The sequence below is a fragment of the Nasonia vitripennis genome, chromosome 1 (assembly GCF_009193385.2).
Source record: "Nasonia vitripennis strain AsymCx chromosome 1, Nvit_psr_1.1, whole genome shotgun sequence".
NCBI classification, from domain to species: Eukaryota; Metazoa; Arthropoda; class Insecta; order Hymenoptera; family Pteromalidae; genus Nasonia; species Nasonia vitripennis.
This window is the reverse complement of record NC_045757.1, coordinates 33,173,173-33,192,237: the sequence shown is the minus strand read 5'-3', so window position 1 is coordinate 33,192,237 and position 19,065 is coordinate 33,173,173. Positions and strand designations below refer to the sequence as shown.

Genomic DNA, 19,065 nt, shown 5'->3' with positions numbered 1-19,065 from the left:
CACGCGTGATCCATCTGCCGGTCTGCCGCTCTTACTGTCGCGTGACCCGACTACAGTTCGGCTACTTGAGACCGATTCGCACGACGTAATGTATTCCGAGCAATTATACTCGCCGTTCGAACGATGATAATAATCGCTCGGTACGATTCGAATTGTAAGAGTCGAAACGATCGACTTTGCTTGATTAGTCGGCTGTGTCGTTCAGAGGGTATATCTATGTATCTATATATCGAAGCTCGCGATCGTCGATTGCCTCGTTTCCAGTGTCGAAACTGGGTTACGAGTGCTCTTCGTTTTTTTAGCTCACTCTCGGATGACTCGCGGAGAGATTGCTTTTCATTTGGATCGCTTCAATTTTTTCCTTCTCTCTCGTCGCTCTCGTTATCTCATCCCACGAGCTCAAGTACACACGGATAGGGTGAGTTGTTTACATTGTCTTTCCGCTACTGTCCGTGTGTGTGTGTGAAACGTCGATGTAAAAGCAATCCGTCCCGATTAAAAAATTACGCAGGAGAGATAATTCCGACATCAGGAAAGAGGATAAAGCATCTCGCGGAAATAAAATAGAAAAATCCCAAGAAAAGGCGAGCTAACACTGCACGCACACACGCGAATTTCCGCGATTAGCGTATGCGGCTCTCGTCCGGGGCGTAAAGTTTGCGCATGACGTGTCTCGAGTCTCCCGCCGGCAGAACGCGATTAAAATGCAGACGAGCCGGAAATCGCGTGGCCGAACCGCAGCAGCTTCGCTCTCGGACTATTTTAAGTGGCTTAACGAATCTCCCACATTCTCCTCTCTTCTGCACACTCGTATACAGCCGCATACAGCCGCATACGCATTGTGCGTCGCGCGCGCGGACGAATAAATCACAAGGGCAGTTTTCGCGGCTCTTCCGTGGTTAACAACGACAAATAACAACGATAATGGAATATGCGCCATGGCGGTGACGCCGATTACGCTCGTTACTTTCGTCGCGGCGGCGCGTTAATATAACGATAATGGAATCTTTGCCATCGGCCGCAATGCAATTACATCTCGCGCGTCCTCTCTCTCCGCATTGTTGTAATAACCGCAGGGAATTTTTGGACCTGCTGACTCTGATCGTAAATCCGATGAGGAAGAACAATGGGGTACGTAGAAACCCCCTACCTCTCTCTCCTCTTTTCTTTCCATTAACCCCAACCGCAAAGCAGTAGGGCGTGTAGGATGACGATAATAATACAAGTTTCCTCTCTCCAGCGTATACGGCTACAGGCGAGATTGTCACGAAACTCGTCAAAAGTCGAAACAGTCGATTAATCGGACCGGCCTCGTATGTATGCATATGCTCGCGGACAAGTCACGTACGTACGGAGCTATTTCTCCGGAGACCCGGACAGAGAGCCCATACGTGCGAAATCCCTTCCGGATGAGAGACAGAGGCTGCTCCGCGGCAGCCGTTACGTGTACGACCGCGAGAGAGCGAGAGAGAGCCATTATTGGGAGAAGGGATCAAACTCGAGAATTATACGCGTATGCGGACACAATTCCGCAACTCCATACTCTCTCCCTCTACTATCTTACAGCGGGCTACGCGCGTGATAGAGTGTGGTAGATCAAAGGCAATAATAATTACGCATTATCCCCGACGCGTACGCGATTAAAGGGCAGCGCCAAGGAGAGGAGAAAAATGACGAGAGAGAGAGAGAGAGAGAGAGAGAGAGAGAGAGAGAGCTGCGAGCGAGAATCGTAAATGACTATACACGGCCGCTTAGCCCTTTGAGAGCTGCGGAGAGAAGAATGACGAGGAGAGTCTTTTCATCGCGGCCTCATTAATCAACGAAGCCGCCGCCGCGTAGATGCAATTATCCGATAGTAATTAACTTCTCAAACTCTTCTTCGCCCCGGCCGCTACCTACTATCTTTCCCGCGAGGCGTCTACTACTGTGCTACCGAGAGAGCATGAGCTATAGCAGCGCTTCGAGCGATGATGGGCTGTGCAGCGCGCGGCAAAAGATGCAAAGAAGCGATAGAGAAGAATGAGAGCTATCGAGCTACGACTCGAATCAAAGCTGCAGACGTGTGAGCTGGCGACTTGAATATGAATGAAAAGCTCCTGATGGAGCGCGCGCGCGGATTACTCCTCGTTGGGGGCTTTCTCTAAGCGTTATGCGATTGTGTCGCGCTTTGATGCGAAATTTCTGCGTGTGTGTGCTTCGAAAACGCGATCGCGAAAAGAGCTTTCGGAGTCGATAGAGCTGTTCGCCGGAATTATACGGGTTAGCCCTGCGAGCGAGCGCCGAAAACTAATTTAACTCTAGCTCCCTCTAGCTATCGTATATAGTTATATACACACACGGCAACTGTCCATCTCTCTCTCTCTCTCTCTCTCTCTCTCTCTCTCTCTCTCTCTCTCTCTCTCTTCGGTGTGTATATCGGCCGTGGCAGTTCTGGATCGGAAAGCGATCGCGGCTCGAGGAGAAAAGTCAGAGAGGGCCACTGGAGCGGGAAAACGGATTAAACGCCGCGCTAGGGGATATGAGAACTGGGAGCAGCAGACCATTTCTTTGCATAACGAACAGTTGTGCGATAGAGAAGCGCGAAGGGAAATAGCTCGAGAAAATTTTCCTGTTTGCGCTCGGTAAATCCCCTACACACACACACACACACACACAGCGCGTTATATCCGCCGTTATAAAAGCAAACTTCCGATGCATCTATACAAAACTCGAACTTTGCACTCGTCGAAATTATACACGCGGGTCTAAAGTGCATTCTTTCGTACATCTCGCGAGTGAGAGAGAGGGGGGTGGGAGGAAAGCACATGCAGTATATTTCTCGCGCGCGTGCGTCCACATGCGCGCGCCGAGTTATACGGAGCGAGAGGCTATATGTATATAGCGCATAGCCGAAAGAGAGAGAGAGAGAGAGAGAGAGAGAGAGATACAAGCGCGAGATAAGGCACGTCTTCGATTGCTTCACCTTAGTCTCTCCGGAAGGCTTTTGCGCCAGTTATAAAACTCGTTCCGCTCTGCAAGCTCCCTCTCCGTTCTTTTGTCAGAGTCGATGAGAAAGTGTCCCTCTTCCCTGTGTATTATAAGAGCGCGAGAGGGATATCGCGCGCATTTTAAAGAGAGATTTCAAGAGCTACTTTCCCCCTTATACACGAGATGTGTCACGAGCGCAAGCTGATGCAATGGGTGTATAATAAAAAGCTCCTCTCGTGATCGTTACACACGCTTCTCTTACCTGGATCGGCGGACGGGTGGGATCTCGTGAGTCTGCAGAGCTGGAGCGGCAGGTATCTCGTGTCGGCTCGTGGCGGTGACTTGGGCGGCGGTGGCGTCGCGCTCAGGAAGCCTCGTTGAAGCTCCCAGCCGACTTCCTGGATTATCGACGCCTTACGGAAGTACGGCGTCACCTCGCGCAGGTACTTCACTGCAACGTCGAAGAAAAGTTCTCGTATAAGCGAAATGGGCGAAAAAAATAAGTGTATACAGGTATAATACGTATATATGTGTATGGGGGTGTACGCGGCTTCGGCCGAGAGCGAGGAATGCAATATTCGCCTCTGTCGGCGAGCGCGCGACAAGCCGGGAAACTTATGGCCGGCATGCAAAAAAGTCGAGCGAAGCAGGGGCCGCGATTCGAATTTACATTGAAATCTTTCTGGCTGCTGCTGCGGCGGCGATTATTGCCCGGCGAGCTTTCAAGATCGATGCCGCGCGCAGCCTAGCAAAGGGCTTGTACGGATTTATTGCGCGCGAGCGGCGCAGAGAGCCATGAATATATATCCCTCTGCCTCTGCTGCTGCTGCTGCTGCTGCTGCTCTAACGTCGATAGTTTTCCGACTATTTCCGCTGCCGCTTTTTTTCTCTCCCTCTACCTTCGGATCCCGCAGTAAAAGTTGGACACTCGACGCACGCCGGAGAACTATTTTAGTATGGAAATTAATTCGCCGAAAATTTCGGGACGGACTTTTACAAAAGTAGTTTTACAGGAAAAAAAAAATCGATTTTATGCGTCCGCAGCTGCTGCGATTCTCGCTCATTTACACGCACACACGCACACAGACACTTTTCTTTCGCTCGCTCGTACACGCCGGGCGATAGGGCGAGAGAGAGAGAGAGAGAGAGAGAGAGAGAGAGAGAGAGAGAGAGCGTCGTAAAGGAAATCAAGTCCGAGAAGCGGGAGAAATACAGCAGCAGTGTAAACGTGTACGGAACTGCGCGCAGGATGGCAATCGATATTTAGCATCGATCGCGGAGTATTAGGTCCCATTTCCGAGTCTCGCTCTCTCGCCCTACTGCCGGCATACACACACACACACACACACACACACACACTGCCCTCGCTATCTCTGCCGAGTTTTACGAGGCCTTTTTACGGCGTCGGCAGCGACCTATTCACGCGTGTGCGCGCGGCGAAATGGTGACGAAGATGCGGGGAGGGAGGGGGGGGGGGGAGAGTGCGCGGCTTTAAAGGACAAAAATTCGCCCCGCACACATTCGATTTTCAGAGTATATCCTATACAGCATAGAGATAACGAATCGTCGGAGAAAAGCTGTATCCGTATAGGGCGGAGAAAAGCTCGTGTTCTCTGTGCCATAGTTAACAACCAAGAGCTAGCGATCTTCGAGCTTTCGCGCATGTACGCAGTGAATCGTCGTCGTCGAGCGATAATAAAGGAGCGAAGGAAATGGGTCGTCGCTCGACAGGTGCGTATACGGAGAGAGAAAGCTCGATTGTCATCGGGAAAAGCGAGGGAAGAGAAAGGTCGAACCTCCGTTGCTTTCTTTTTTTTTCATTCACCGAGCATATTTCCCCCGTTTTTTGCCCGCGCGCGCGCGCACGCTTGATAGACGGAGCTTGCAAGCTCCCCTCCCTTTTTTGCAATTTAAAAGCGAGTCGAATCTCGGTTTTCCAGCGCGACTGTCTCGTCACCGAGCTTTTTTTGCCCGACTCACCCCTCTCGCGTGTATGCTTTATTCCGGTTTTTTTTTGCAACGGCGGCGGTGAAACAATGGCTTTGCGTTTCGGAAGAAGCATAGAATCGATGTACGCGAGAGCTTTCGCTGCAACGAGATTTCGGTTGTAACGCTTTCGCGCGATCGGATGAAGCTGCGTGCGCGCTAAACGTTGTCGATCGAGTTTTTCGCGCTGGTATGTAAGCTAATGCCGACTGAACCAACAGAGCTGAGATAAGGCGTCGAGTCCAGTGCAATTTACACGTACTTCTATACATAAAGCTCATTTTTAATCCGGCTTAATAATCATCGCGTATACCGCATAGTTCGGCTCCGTAAAGCGTAATACAATACACACACCGGAGCGGGAAATCATCGGGCTGTGAAATTTCGAGTGGGCAAAAACCAGCGCGTTATGAAATCAATACATCGGCTCACGCGCCGCCCGCGTACGATATCGTCCCGCGAAGAACAATAACTCCGTAACGAGAGAGCGCGTATATATCCATAACGGCCGTGCGCGCGTAAAAAAGTGTTTTTCGAGAATAGGGCCGTCGAAATTGCATCTCGCGTTAACCTCCTCCCCGCATACACACAGTTGCGGCAATTAATCGCCAGCCGAATCGCGGCGAACGTATAAAAATGTGCATTAATCCTCAATACACTCGCTGTGCAGCGTATATCGGACATCAAACCATGTATCGAACAATATCAGTCGGCCGTAACGCGCCGAACATAGCACGAATCGAGAGAGATATATAGATACCGTCAGCTTTTCCTCGCTATATGTGTGTGTGTGTGTGTGTGTGTGTGGGTGTCCGTAATGGATCGCGCATTAAAGGCGCGATCAAAGTGGGACGTATATGTGTGTAGGGATAGAGGAGAGTCCTCGTGAGGCGCCGCTGGAAGATTATATCCGATCGTTAAACTGCGAGCGTTATGTGCCCCCGATGCGGCCCCTTTAACTCAGAGACAGCGTAGCTGGATAACGCCGGATTGGTCAATTTCGACAGCCGAGTGCTCCTATACTATACGTATAGGTCTATAGCTATCTACGCTGCGAGCAGTTAGGGGTCGGTAATTTTTCACGGAGAGAAAAAAGAACAGCAACAATAGATTCGTCCCTATATAAATATAGACGTAGGAGAGAGAGTTGTCGAGTCGGAATAGTTCACTGCCTCGCGGAAATATCTACATCCGCGCGGAAGGGAAATTCTTCGCCGCTGACGAAGTTTGCGCAAGAGCGAATGCCTTCCGGATAAAGACGAGAGAGAGAGAGATCTCTCTGGAAGTATTCGAGGAATTCGAGTAACTCGACTATACATATAGCTGATGAGCAAACAAAACGTCGAGAGAGAGAGAGAGAGAGCTCGAATCGTTTGACAATCATATTTCTTTAATAACGTCACACCTTCGTATTTATTACGCTGAATAACAATGTTCCGCATCAAAGTGCATTTTATAAACGCTGCTGAAGCGCCAGCCCGCTGAGTGTGTGTTTATGCAGCGGAGGCGATTAATATTCGCCTTTGAATTAAAGTGTGCAGGCCGCCCGCCCCCGGGCTTTTATGTGGCTACTTCAAACAAACTTCAATTAATTTGAACAAAGCCTGTCACGCGGGGGGGCTGAAATTATTTATTGAGCGAAATTTCAAATGAATTTCGCCTTAAAGCCACGCGCGCCGCTGGTAACAGTGAAATTTTCATCGCGCGTGTGCGTATTAAAATATAATGGATTTGGAAAGGAGAAAGGATATTCCAGCGTTTTTCTCGGCGAATCAATTCGAAAGTTCCACAGACCCAAACAACAACAGCACCTTTGCGTCCGAGTAAACAGCACAGCGCCCGGCAAAGGTAGCCGGCACAACCCCCAATAAATAAATACACCCTCAGAGGCAATCGCCGGTGCAAAATTTATGTAAACGCCGTCGGAGCTGTAAAGATCAGCAGCAGTGCACTATACAGAGCGCTGGAGGCTGCGGTAGTGGCGCCCGGCAGTAGTACTGCTTCGTAATTAGCGCGATTTGATTCCGACGGCGTGAGAGTAAACAAGCGGCTGCTGCTACGGCCTCCCGACTATTCATCCACTTTCGGCGTAGCTCCTACGCTGGCATTAATAATTCCCTCGTATTCCAGCCACGAAGCTGCCGCCGCTGCTGCTGCTATACTATACTGCCTATCTCTCTCTCTCTCTCGCCATTTGTCCTACGATTTGCCGGCAATTGAATTATACGTGCGCGCCGCAAGACCGTCTCTTTCTGCACGTGTTCGCACGCTCTAGCCTCTATTCACAAGCGCTGGATGTGCCGGCGACAGCAGGTCTGCTGCGTGTGTGTGTGTGTGTGCTCTCGATTAAAATTTCAACGGGCGAGGCATTGTCTCGAGAGAGACATTTTACGACTGCCATCTTCTATGTGTTATTATAACGACGAGCCTCGAATCTTCATCCTAGAGGAGCTTCGGCACAGCTCATATTTTTTTTTGGCTCCGGGCGATGCATAATGAGATTTGGAAATTTAATAGCATCACGGGACTGCGCGACGCCTGATAAATATGTACGTGTGCCGGCAATCGTATAGCATCGATCTGGCGTATATCGATAATTTTTTTCTCTCTCCAGCAGGCATGAAAATGAGCTCGTCGAGAGGGCGTATATTGCCTCGAAGCCACTGTCGTTTGCCTCGTTTGCTTTCGTAATGTGCCCGCTATATAAGGCAAGATGATTCCCATCGTGTACTTTTCACGCCTGGCTGTTTTGTACGTTTGCCTGGCGCGCGCGCGCGCGCGAGAAATTGAGCGATTCGTTCGGTTATATTTCCCGCGTTTATGTTGATGGCGAGAGATTTATGTATACGTGTTCGACGGTGAATCTGAAAATGCTTTTGGAACGATCGTCCCTGGCCGAATCGTCGACTTTATTATCGGTGCTCTGTGTCTAAGTCGATAGTGTTGGTATCTATTTTTAGACGACGGTCAGATAATCCACGATAACTAATGGAAAAATATTTATAAAGGCGCAATAATAATTTTTTTAAAGGCGTTGTCGTTATAGCACGAGCGGCTCAAGTAACAGGCCTAACAAGGCAGTTCTTGTTTCGGCGAAGGTAACACACCTTCATATAAGCAGCGTTAGCGCAGATTCCGATGAAAGAAGTAGAAAAGTGCCAATGCGCCACCTAGCGGCCGGCTCGTGAAGAGAGTGCCCAGTCCAAAATGGTTCAGTTGTATACTCTCAGGCTTACGACACTATACTGCGTGTAATATAGCGCGCGAAGTAGGTAAATTTTCTCGATTCGATTATCGCGTTATGCGGGAGAATCGGAATTCGCTCGTAATTAATCGCGGCGTTGCTCTCGTCGCGCTGCAGACTTAGAAATGATATATAACGCTAGTTACTCAGCCGAAATTGCAGATAAGCCTTATCTAGGAAGTTTGTTCTAGTATGCGGCTGCCACGATTCGCGGATACTTTCCTAAAGTATACATAACTTTCGAAGAAGACGTAGACTGAGAAATGGAAAAAATGCAATATTTTTAATTTCCACGACCTGCGCGTACGTATTGAAATTCGAAGGGACGTCCGTACACCTGGACACACACGCGGACAAACGAGTGAAGAAGGGGGAAGACGACGAGAAAAAGGAATGCTAAAGCGGAACGAACTGGCCTGCGATATATATACAGAGAGAGAAAAATAAAGGCAGAGAGCAAAGCTGACCCCAAGGGGACGAGAGACTCACGGCAAGCCTCTCCCTCTCTCTTTATATGAGAATAAAGCTGAACCGGCGGACGTCGGCCCTCTGGGATATCCCTCCTAAATCCAGGCGTTGTAGTGTACCTAATGCCGCTTGTCCATTTGTATGCGAACATTTTTGAGGAAATATTTCCTTCTCTACCGTCCCACTCCTCACACGCGCACAGCCGAGTTGATGGAAAAAATAATCAGCCATGGGTATACATACGATTTTTTATCTCTCAGGCTCGTATAAAGGGAGAAGAAAGAGATCGGTAATAATGGGGGTAACACACGCGGAGAGCCGCTGCTGTCGGGCTGCAATTAGTGAAATTCAATATCAGCAGCAACGGCGCCGCGCGGCTACAGGGGCAAATCTAAATGCAATATCGTCGCTCGTTCGTCCGTCGTCGAGTGCGCGCGCGGATCAAGAGATTCAGCAGTCGGCTCACGCAAATATATCGGTCTCTCTCTCTCTCTCTCTCTCTCTCTCTCTCTCTCTCTCTCTCTCTCCTCTGTGCGAGCTGTTATCGACGTTCAGCTATACGTATATACCGATGCTCATATCTGCAGCCAGACGCACTACTGCGATGACATGACCGGTCAGTGCGAATGCCATTGTGTGGCGCGCTGGTCTAAAATATGGTATAACGCGTATATACTATATTGCGGGAAAGTCGACTCGATCGAGGTGATGTTCAGAGCGAAGAAGCCAGTCGATTCGAGTTCCGAGGCCACGTACACGATATATAAGTCGCCGTCGTGATTTATTATACAGAAGTAGAGCGACTTCTTTCTTCTCCATATTTTCCAGCTTAGTTCAGCAAGTATACAGCAGCAGCAGCAGCAGCAGCAGCAGCGCTCGGTTCACGGAACCGAAAAATCCATTACACGAGCAATCTCAAACTTTCCCAAAGACGCTCTGCTCTCTCGCAAAACTAGGATGAAGAGCTGCCGCAGTATTGAAAAATCGAGAACGCTGCAGCTATCGCCTTTCCAAAAACGCCGAGAATTCCAGAAACTCTTTCCCTCCCCCTCTCAGCAATTATACGCGAATACCGCGCGCAGCGGGCTCTTGCTCCATTTTCATTCTTCTTATGCTTGCACCGCCGCCATCGTCTTTTTCTCTATTCTGTGTACCGGGTTGCAAGCTGCGCTGCAACAGCTTGTCGATTTTCTTATCCGAGATATCCGGAGAGAGCTGCTACAAGAATACCGGGGAGTTTCTCGAATATTCCCGCTCGCTTTGTCGCGCCACTGTTCCTTCCAATAAATCGAGGCAGAGCCGAGAAATCAAGCGGAGAGAGAAAGGCGAGGAAAAAATTGCAATACCCCGTCGCGACGAGAGGTATTTTTCATTTTATATACGGGCGAGAAATTCGCGCGCGCGAGATTCTGACTTTTCGCGCCTGGTATACAGGCGTGTGTGACGCGTGGAGAATTTTGAGAATTAAATAAATCGGGAGGTTGACCGGCTTCTTATAAGGCATTAATTAACTATTCCAACGTGTATTCGGAACAGGATAGAGGATGGGGGACGCATCTATCACTTGATGTGAATCCGAGCGACGTGAAAAGGCTATTAGACGTCGAATGAAAGAACGAAGCTTAAAGAGAAATAAAAGGAATATCGCGCACGCTATCGGACTCTGCATTCATTTTCGAGTTAGCCTGCGTACACATCGCGCGTATTCTCCCTTATCTCTCTCTCAACTTTCAGCTTTTCCTCCGCGAAATATCGCAGTTGTAAATTACTCTCTCTTTCTCGCGTTTAATGCATAGGTCGCGAACTTTTTTCCAAAACTCCGCCGACTCTATTGCTTTCAATCAACCCCCGACTTCCATTTTTTTTTTTCTAATTCAGCCCTCTCTCCTACGTACACTACTGTACACACTCGCACACGCGCGTCCATAAACTGTAGAAAAATACGTTCTCCAGCCGGCGAATCTCAATAGACCGGAGTTTTTCACAGGACCGAGGGCATAAAGATGAAAACGCAGAGTCAAGGGAAGCCAGAGAGAGCGAGAGAGAGAGAGAGATAAAAAATGAGGACTACACCGCGTACGCGTAGCGGCGGCAGAGGTGGAAAGCGATCGCCTATCGTAGAAATGAAAGGGAAAAGGGGGGGGGGTGGGAGGGGTGAGAAAGGTCGGCTGCTGCTGCGCTTTCGCACATCGCGATGGAATTGGAAGAAGATAGTAAGAGGTTATACGTATATACCGATCGGGGAGTGGAGAAACGTGTTGCTGCTGCTCAGGCGTAGGCTGACTAGACCGCGACTGTTACTACTGCCGCGATAAAGTGCGTTGATGGCTTAAAATTTGGAGGAGGTCAATTTTTTGATTTTTTTGTTGAATAGATATGCTTTTGAGCAGGTTTGCCATTGTTACTTCGTACGGTTAAACATCCCGAAATTGAAAATTAATTCGATAAATGTTTCATTAGCAGCTTCGAGACAACAAAGGATTACAGATCCGCTAATTACATTCTTTTCTCTGTATATTCGCTGTAATTATGCACTCGTTGTGCTCTCTTCGATTCAATTCGCGGTATGGTTTAGCCTCTCGATTCCATCGACTCGAAAATTCTCATCCGAATCTCTCTTCCGACTACACAGAGGATTACGAGTTTTCGAGAAATGTAATTCCATCAAGTCGGAAAATCGACTTTAGGACTTTCACGATTTCTCCTCTCCGGTTAGAAATGAATCAGCGGCGAGAGGCGCGTTCGAAAAGTAAAAGAGGCAACGCTCGTCCAAATAAAAAAGCTCCGCGTAGTATTTTAAGAGATTAAATTTTCAACGCCTACAGAACGTGTGTTATTTATATTATATACATCCCAAGAGCTTTTATCAATACTAAACTTCGCTGAAAATATGCGGCCGCGGATCGACTCGCGGACTGAGACTACTCGAGTGGAAAAATAATTAATTCAGAAAGCGTCTCTCGAATCGCTTCGCGCACATCGAGAGGAAACGGAATTTTTCATTAAGCGAGGAGCGAGCAGTATCTTCTTGATATCGTCTCACTCTCTCTCTCTCTCTCTCTCTCTCTCTCTCTCTCTCTCTCTTTTCAGCATCATGCGCGAAATCATTTCATCGGATTTTCGAGAGAAGTTAAACTGCAGTCGAGGCATCCAGTTTCATTTTGAATTTCCAGCGGCAGCAGCATCCGCAGTAGCAGTGCGGGGACAAGTAAGTTTTGCCTTAATCGTGGCTCCGCACCTTGAAAATCTCGACTCGCCTACATCCCTCTACCTCAAGGAGAGGAAGCTCGGTTATATAGAGTACAGAGCGTACACGAGTCGTGTATATGCCGCCGCTGCCAACTGAGGAAATTCATCAAGCACCGACGCTGCACTATGTATATACCTATACATATAACTAAAGTGCACGCCCCCTCGACGTATACTCCCTCTCTTTCGCAGACCTTATCCCAAAGCAGGGCAAAACCATTCCCAGTCAGACGCATAATTTAACTGCTCTCTGCTCTTCTACTCAGCAGCAGCAGCCCCCCCCCCCCTCCCCAGACCTACGGAAACCGCAACTTATCTGCTTATCTCACTTTCAAAGTCGCTTAACCCTGCGCGCGCGTCGCGCTTCGTTGGCTAGAGGCAGCCGAGAGTCGCTGCCGGCAAAGTTCGATTGAGGCGGGAAAGAAGAGAGACGAGACACAGAGAGAGAGAGAGAGAGAGAGAGAGAGAGAGAGAGGGGCAGCTCAAACCAGAAGAACCAAGTGGATCGTGTGACACGACGACTAGACCTTGCTGCTTTTTTCAGCAGCGGCAGCGAGCGAACTTACCTCAAACAGGCTTCAACTTTTCGGCCCCGGGACTTTGCCTAAGCACACTACCACCTCGCGTGTAATTGGGTCGGGAGAGAATATCGTTGACACGGTTTTTTAACTGCGTATTATTCGGAGAATCGTCGCGCGGTACATCTCTAAAAGCAATCTAGAAATTCCTAATATATCGTGTACACGTAAAATATGCGCTCTCGATGGAACAGGTCGCCGGCACTAAACTATCGACGGCATTTCGATAATAACCAGCGTAGCTGGCTGCTGCAGTGGCGGAATTAAGTCGACGTAGAGAGAGAGAGAGAGTGACAAGCAGCCTTTCATTAAGGCTTAGGAGCGAGGAACCAGCGTTGTGGCATTGTACCAACCGAGAGAGAGAGAGAGAGAGAGAGAGAGAGAGAGAGAGAGAGAGAGAGAGAGAGAGAGAGAGAGAGAGAGAGAGAGAGAGAGAGAGAGCGAGACGGGGGCTACATCCGCGCAGAGTTATTGCCGGTATGAAACCCATAGCAAATGATGCGGTGCTGCGTGACCGGCAAGCAAAACGTTCCCTTTAACTCCTTCCACTATACTGTGCACGACTTCTCCTCTTCTGCATGCGCGGGAATTTTCTTCCCCTCTTTTATATACGCTGTATTTACGAATTTTTATTAAATTGCGTGTGCGCTTCAGCATGCTTCCGTGATGCTAATTGGACATCAGCGTCGAGTGCTAATAAAAATTCTCCCAGTTGAATTACGACTGTCAAGACAGACGACGACATCGAGGCACGTCATACACCGCGAATTATCGCATTTCACGCGAGGCTGAAAATTCCGAGGTATATGTAAATTAATAGTTTTCGTGCGTCGCGTTCGGTGGTTTCGTTCCTGCCTTTCCACGCACGCGCCGCACGAGGTGTAATACAGAGAAAGACACAGCGCAGTGGTGTGTGGCTGGAGCCAAAGGCTTTCGAGTTGGTTAATAGATTCGCAAATGCGCAGGCATGCAGACGCGATTAGTTCAGCGGAACTTCGCATTTCCTCTCTCTCTCTCTCTCCCTTGTGTATAGGGGGCGACGTGTACTCTAGGGTTAGCGGCGCATTCGCCGGTGCGTTGTACGCGGCGACGGTCCTCCGCAGCAACGAACCGAAATGCGCGCACGCACTGAATTAATTGATTTACACGTGTAACTGCAAAGCGAGCTTCCAGTATGCAGTAGTGGAGCTCACTTTTTCATATGCTACGCCGAGAATTCTAAACAGCCTTGTGGTGGTTGCGGGTAGTTCGCTGGTATTTTATTTTTATTTTTTTATTTTTTTAATTGTTGTAAATTAGAATATTTTTTTAAGTCGTTATACTATTATAAAGCCAATATCTCTGCGCTAATAATACACCACCGTCGTTATCAGTATATCGGCGAAAGGCAACACTCTCCGCTCTCTCCCCCGCGTTTTATTGAGTAAACTCGAAAATGCCTGTGGAATTGCCGAGCGTATATATCAGTGCGAACGGAAAAATGAAATAACGAGAGCTGTCCGGCTGTAGCAGCTCTCAATCGTACGGCGGCGGCGGAAACATCGCGATATAGGAAATTTCCGCATTTTTCCTACCGAGCCATACATAACACGCACACGCGTGTGCTGCTTCTTCTTCTTTTCACATACACTATATGTGCCGTCAGTTTAATTTTCGCGTCCGACAGCAGCACCGGGAGATAGAATCCATACACACATGCTCGCTTTTAAAAATAATCTCGGATACAAACCCGAATTCGTTCGGCTTCCGCTGGAAAAAGGAGAAAGAGACGAGAGAGAAAGAAGAGGAATGTATGTGTGGGATCGGATGTGTCTCGCAGGAAAGTATAAGAATGGAATCGCGAAATAATTAAAAACCCGAATAGGGAGAGGCGTCTGCTCGAATATTGGTTTTCTCCACTGCTCTGCTCTCGCGCTCTCTCCAGAGAAAACAGTTTCATTCAGCAGCAGCGACGTTTTCTCTTCCTCCTGTTCACCCCCGTCGTCGTCGAAAAATCATTAATGCTCCTGCGCACGGGAGCGAGAGGGAGATCATAAGTTCCCCGTGTTTTAACAGAGACACGTGATTTGCGCCGCACGAAAATAAGCATGTGTCTTCATTATCGCAGTTTATTACACAAGTGCCGCCACTGGTCCGATTCGTTATCCTCGCGGGAGAGGTTTTTCAGCGTATAGAACCCCGAATAATATCTCAAGAGAGAGAGACAATCGCGAGCTTGACATTCAATTGTCGTTTGACCCACTTCGCAGTAGCCTGACACTGCAGGCGAAAAACTTTCGAGAAGTAAGTAGTCGCGTGTACGAGTAGACCTCGTTTCGTTAAAAGCATCGCCGCCTAATACCTAGCGGACTGGTTTTGTTCGAGAGCGACGCGATATTTCTCTTATATGCACACACGCGCTGAGAAGAAGAAGAAGAAGAGAGCCGAATGACGCATGTGGAATTTTTTGTCGTTTCTCTGCGAGTTTCGCTTGAAAAAAAACGGCTTCACCTATTTCTCGCGCTCTTTTGTCTCGCTCATTCGCGACTAAAGACTTTTAGCCTTTACCCACTTTTTTCTCCTCTTTGTGCTCTCCCTCGTGCAGCAGCAGTTACGAGAGGAGAAAGAACTGCGCGCCAGATATATTTAACAAAAGTGATTCGACCTTCTCTTTCTCGCAAGCGGAATAAAAGAAAAGCGCTTAGCGCGTCGCCGGTGATTCTGAAATCGAGATCGAAATTAAAATGGCATCAGCCCGAGTGAAATTTCCGAATTCAATATCCTGCCCCCTTAATATTCACACCTTCGCAGCGGAGCACCTACTTGTCATCGAATTACTTTTATGTACTCTCTTTTTTCGGCCCTTATTCATTCGTCAGCTCTGCAAAAAGTGGCCAGTTACGGAGAGAAACAAAAGAACGCAAAGTGTAACGCGCAGGGGGTAGGTATAAGGTACAGCATCGAGACGTCGAAAAGAGAGAAAGAGGCGAAATAAAAGGTGCGACAGACACTCCTTAAATAAATCACGCGGCACTTACGAGGCATCTCACTCTCTCGCCTTTTTCCCTGTGCTTTTTTTCTCTGCACTCTTATTCTTCCGCTGTTTCGTGCGCTCCGGATTCGCCTTTTTTGCGCGCGTCCTCATCCGGCTTAGTTGGCTCTCCCGCGGGAGGAAAGCGTCGAGCGCCAAATGCAAAATACAAGACATTTAATGGGTTAGACAGAGAAAGAGAGAGAGAGAGAGAGAGAGAGAGAGAGAGAGAGAGAGAGAGAGGGAGAGTGTCGGACAGGGATTCTTCGAGATGAGACTATTATGTACTTGTGTATTATTATTTCAGATGAATGCTGGCAGAGGTGAAGATTGATGTATGGATGATTATTGTTGTGGGTGTAAATTGAATCGTCTCGAAAAGTGAACGTTTTGAGAGAAGCTTATTAAATCCTTTTTAAAAATGTGAAAAACCAAAATAGGATTGCACAAAAATCTAAAGCCAAATTATAGAATTAACTCAAATTGATTTAGTTCCTTTTATTTTTAAATGTGGTCAATGGAGATTCTAAATCGGAATAGAATTCCTCTTCCAAATTCCCGACACAATTTCTCTAATTTAAGACAATCGCAACATTTCCAGTTATTCCAAGTCCTCATCCTCACTCACGATATTAATACTAGAAAAATAAATCACATTTTTTTTCATCGCGCCTCGCGCCTCGCATGCTGATAATCTATTAGGAATCGCGATGCGTGTAGCGACAAGTGGGAAAGACCGCCACCGTTGAATCGCACTGCAGATGCGTGAAAATTCGCGGCGAATATAATTATGAGCGAGTAGCTCTCGCTCTGAACGCGTATGTGTATCGCTGTCTGGCTGAAATCGCCGATGCGCATCGCGCGACTAATTTATAATTCATCGGTGAATGTTGCCGCGGTGTGTGCTACCCCCGACGCGATTTCGCATGGCCAAGCATTTCGCTGCTGCTGCATCGGCATAGAATTCGCACACGCGAGTCTCGCACGTGTGCAGTCAAAAATCGAGTTTCCATTTTATTCATGGCTCTGGCGGCTGCTAATTAATTTTCGATTGATACTTTCAGAGGCTTTCGACGTTTGAATATGCATGCGCGTGAATGGAAAAACAGCATCTTCAAAGTGTAAGGTAAACAAACTTGAGTCTCGTTTTGCATTAAACTAGAAATTATTCACGGGTATCTCAGTATCGGATTAAGCAAGTGTTAATTATTCAGAAAGAAATTATTAGTATTTCAGAAATCAGCTTGATACTATTTCAGTTATTTGAAGAATTTAAGCTCACTCGAGCCTCTCTTACTTTCCAGTAATTTTTTTCACACCCCGGCTATGTAAATAATTGCAAAAATATAAAAGCGTCAACTAAAAAGCCGCTACTCTTAAATTTTTCAACGCGACCTTTCGTCTATTCTGTAAGGGCTTTAAAAGGCTTAGTACATTAAGGTATAAGTACCATATGCCATGCTGTAACTTCACCACGTTCGCAATGCTTTGACAAAGTACGCAGAGTTGTGTACTCTCTTCTAAAATAGCCCAACGAATATTTTAACGATAAAAATATGAAAAAACGCACAGTGTTTTAATTCTAAAAGCACGCATTCCCCATATATAATAAATCCTCTTTTCTCGCGTATACTAATGCGCGCTTTCGGCGACGAAATAATTCTGGAAAAATGTCAAAGCTCAGCGTTGAAAATATTTTACAGACAAAAGCGACGTCACATACGCGTAATGCGGGCAAATTTCAATATTACGCGGAATACGCGCATTAGCGATATAAAGCTCACGTTGACGGCTCTGCGGATCAATCGACGTTCATAAACATATTCTTATAATGAAATTACAGCCGGCTCCGCGCGACCAGCTATCGCATTTTATATTCCGTCCAAACAACTCTCGCGAGTTTAATAAAACGTCCTGTCGCGCGCTCCGATTACAAATTCAATTACGGGAAAATGAAGGACGGGCAAAAATAAAGTATCGAAAAGCCATCAAGCGTACGGAACGGCGGGCTTTGAAAAAAAAACCGGTAGAGAGAGAGAGAGAGAGAGAGAGAGAGAGAGAGAGAGAGAGAGAGAGAGAGAGCAAGGCTCGTTCGGCAGCGCGTTCCGGAATAATAATGGGAAATTTATTCAAAATTTATCATCGTAATTTTCAAAGCAAATGATGCCGAATTCGAATACATATATTCCAGAATAGCGCGTGGGAGGCGCAATTTGCAGCGGCCGGTTAGCGCAGCAGAGCGACGCCGGGGCGCACTCTCTTGGCTTTTATTAAATTCTTTATTGGTTGCGCAGTACGGCTCGTTGCCGCAAGGTCGAGCCGACTATAGCACTAGCTACTCTAATGCTACACTGCGATGCCTCTTCGCGATCTGCCATAAATCAGCTTTATTAGCTCAAGCCTTTTTTTTCACAAGCGGAATACTGTTCTCGCACGCTACTTTCGGCTACGGCTCTGCCTATCAATCTGCTCTTCCATAGTCGGGAAGCTTACTTTCGAGGAAAGTAATAAATAAATATGATTTTCAATCTCATGATCAAAACAGTATGGAAAATAAATCTTAAAGTACGCGATTCTACAGGGAATCAAAAAACCGCAATTTTTTCGCCCTTAAGAAAAAGGGTTGCGCATCATTAATATTTGCTCTCTCTCTCTCTCTCTCCCTCCATACGTGCATGATTTACCGGGGCGCGAGCGGAATAGAAAATAGAAATTCAGCGGGGCATGAATTATTTACGCGCGAATAGAATTCATTTTTTACCCACGTCGCACACGTAACATCAATGAGTTGCAGCAGCAGCATCGTTCAGCCGCATATTTCATGTACTCGCAGCAGCAACGGCGCGCAAATGCGGGCTTTTGACTCGTGTGTGTAATAATTTTATGAAAGCTGATGCATACCAAAAACGTCGCTGCCGCTGCTGCTTTGTTTATATTCGCATTCGACGCGAATCTCCGCTGTCGTTTTATTGAAAAGTCGCGTACGCGGCCTCGATTCTCGCGCGGGCGTATAAACATTGTTTATAACGTCGGATTAAAATGCGACGTGGAATTGACATTTTTTCCGGCATTACTTATGACGACGATCCGAGAGAGACGTTTCATTATATCATCAGGGCTAGAGAGAGAAAGGGGTGAGAAGGTATACATGTACTAATTTCGTTTGCCCAGCTCGTGAAAGGATTTCCGCAGTGCGATATTCGCAGCGAGGAAAGGGCGGATCCTGTGCGGAAAAGGGAGAAAAACAAGCCTCTCTCCCTCTCACTCTCTAATCCCGGGATGAAAATCGGCAAAGCCTTAATTTGTTTTGAAAAGCGGGCAAAAAGTCAGTGCAGAGAGAGATAGACGTAGAGGAAAAGTATATATCCCCAGCAGCCACGAGAGGGCGACCGACACGAAGGTTAAAAGCGTTCGAGTGTTCGGAGGGTCGGCTGACCATGAACTCTTCTCTCTCACTCGACCCTCTTCCATTCGTAGCCTGAGGGAAATTTCGTCGCGGCGACTGCTAAACAGGATCGAGCAGCGCGCGCGCGCAGCGTCTGTTAAATCCGGAAGCCCTCGGG

At 47.7% G+C, this 19,065-nt stretch overlaps 1 protein-coding gene across 3 annotated transcripts in view; it reads right to left on the bottom strand.

Annotated features, from left to right (window-relative positions):
• LOC100121317 (beta-1-syntrophin) overlaps positions 1–19,065 on the bottom strand; it is a 176,948-nt gene that overhangs the window by 66,667 nt on the left and 91,216 nt on the right. For all 3 annotated transcript variants that reach the window (XM_016981141.3, XM_008217020.4, XM_016981144.2), the window contains exon 3: positions 3,230–3,418. In XM_016981141.3, coding sequence (XP_016836630.1) covers positions 3,230–3,418 — 189 coding nt within the window. The remainder of the gene's footprint in view (positions 1–3,229; positions 3,419–19,065) is intronic.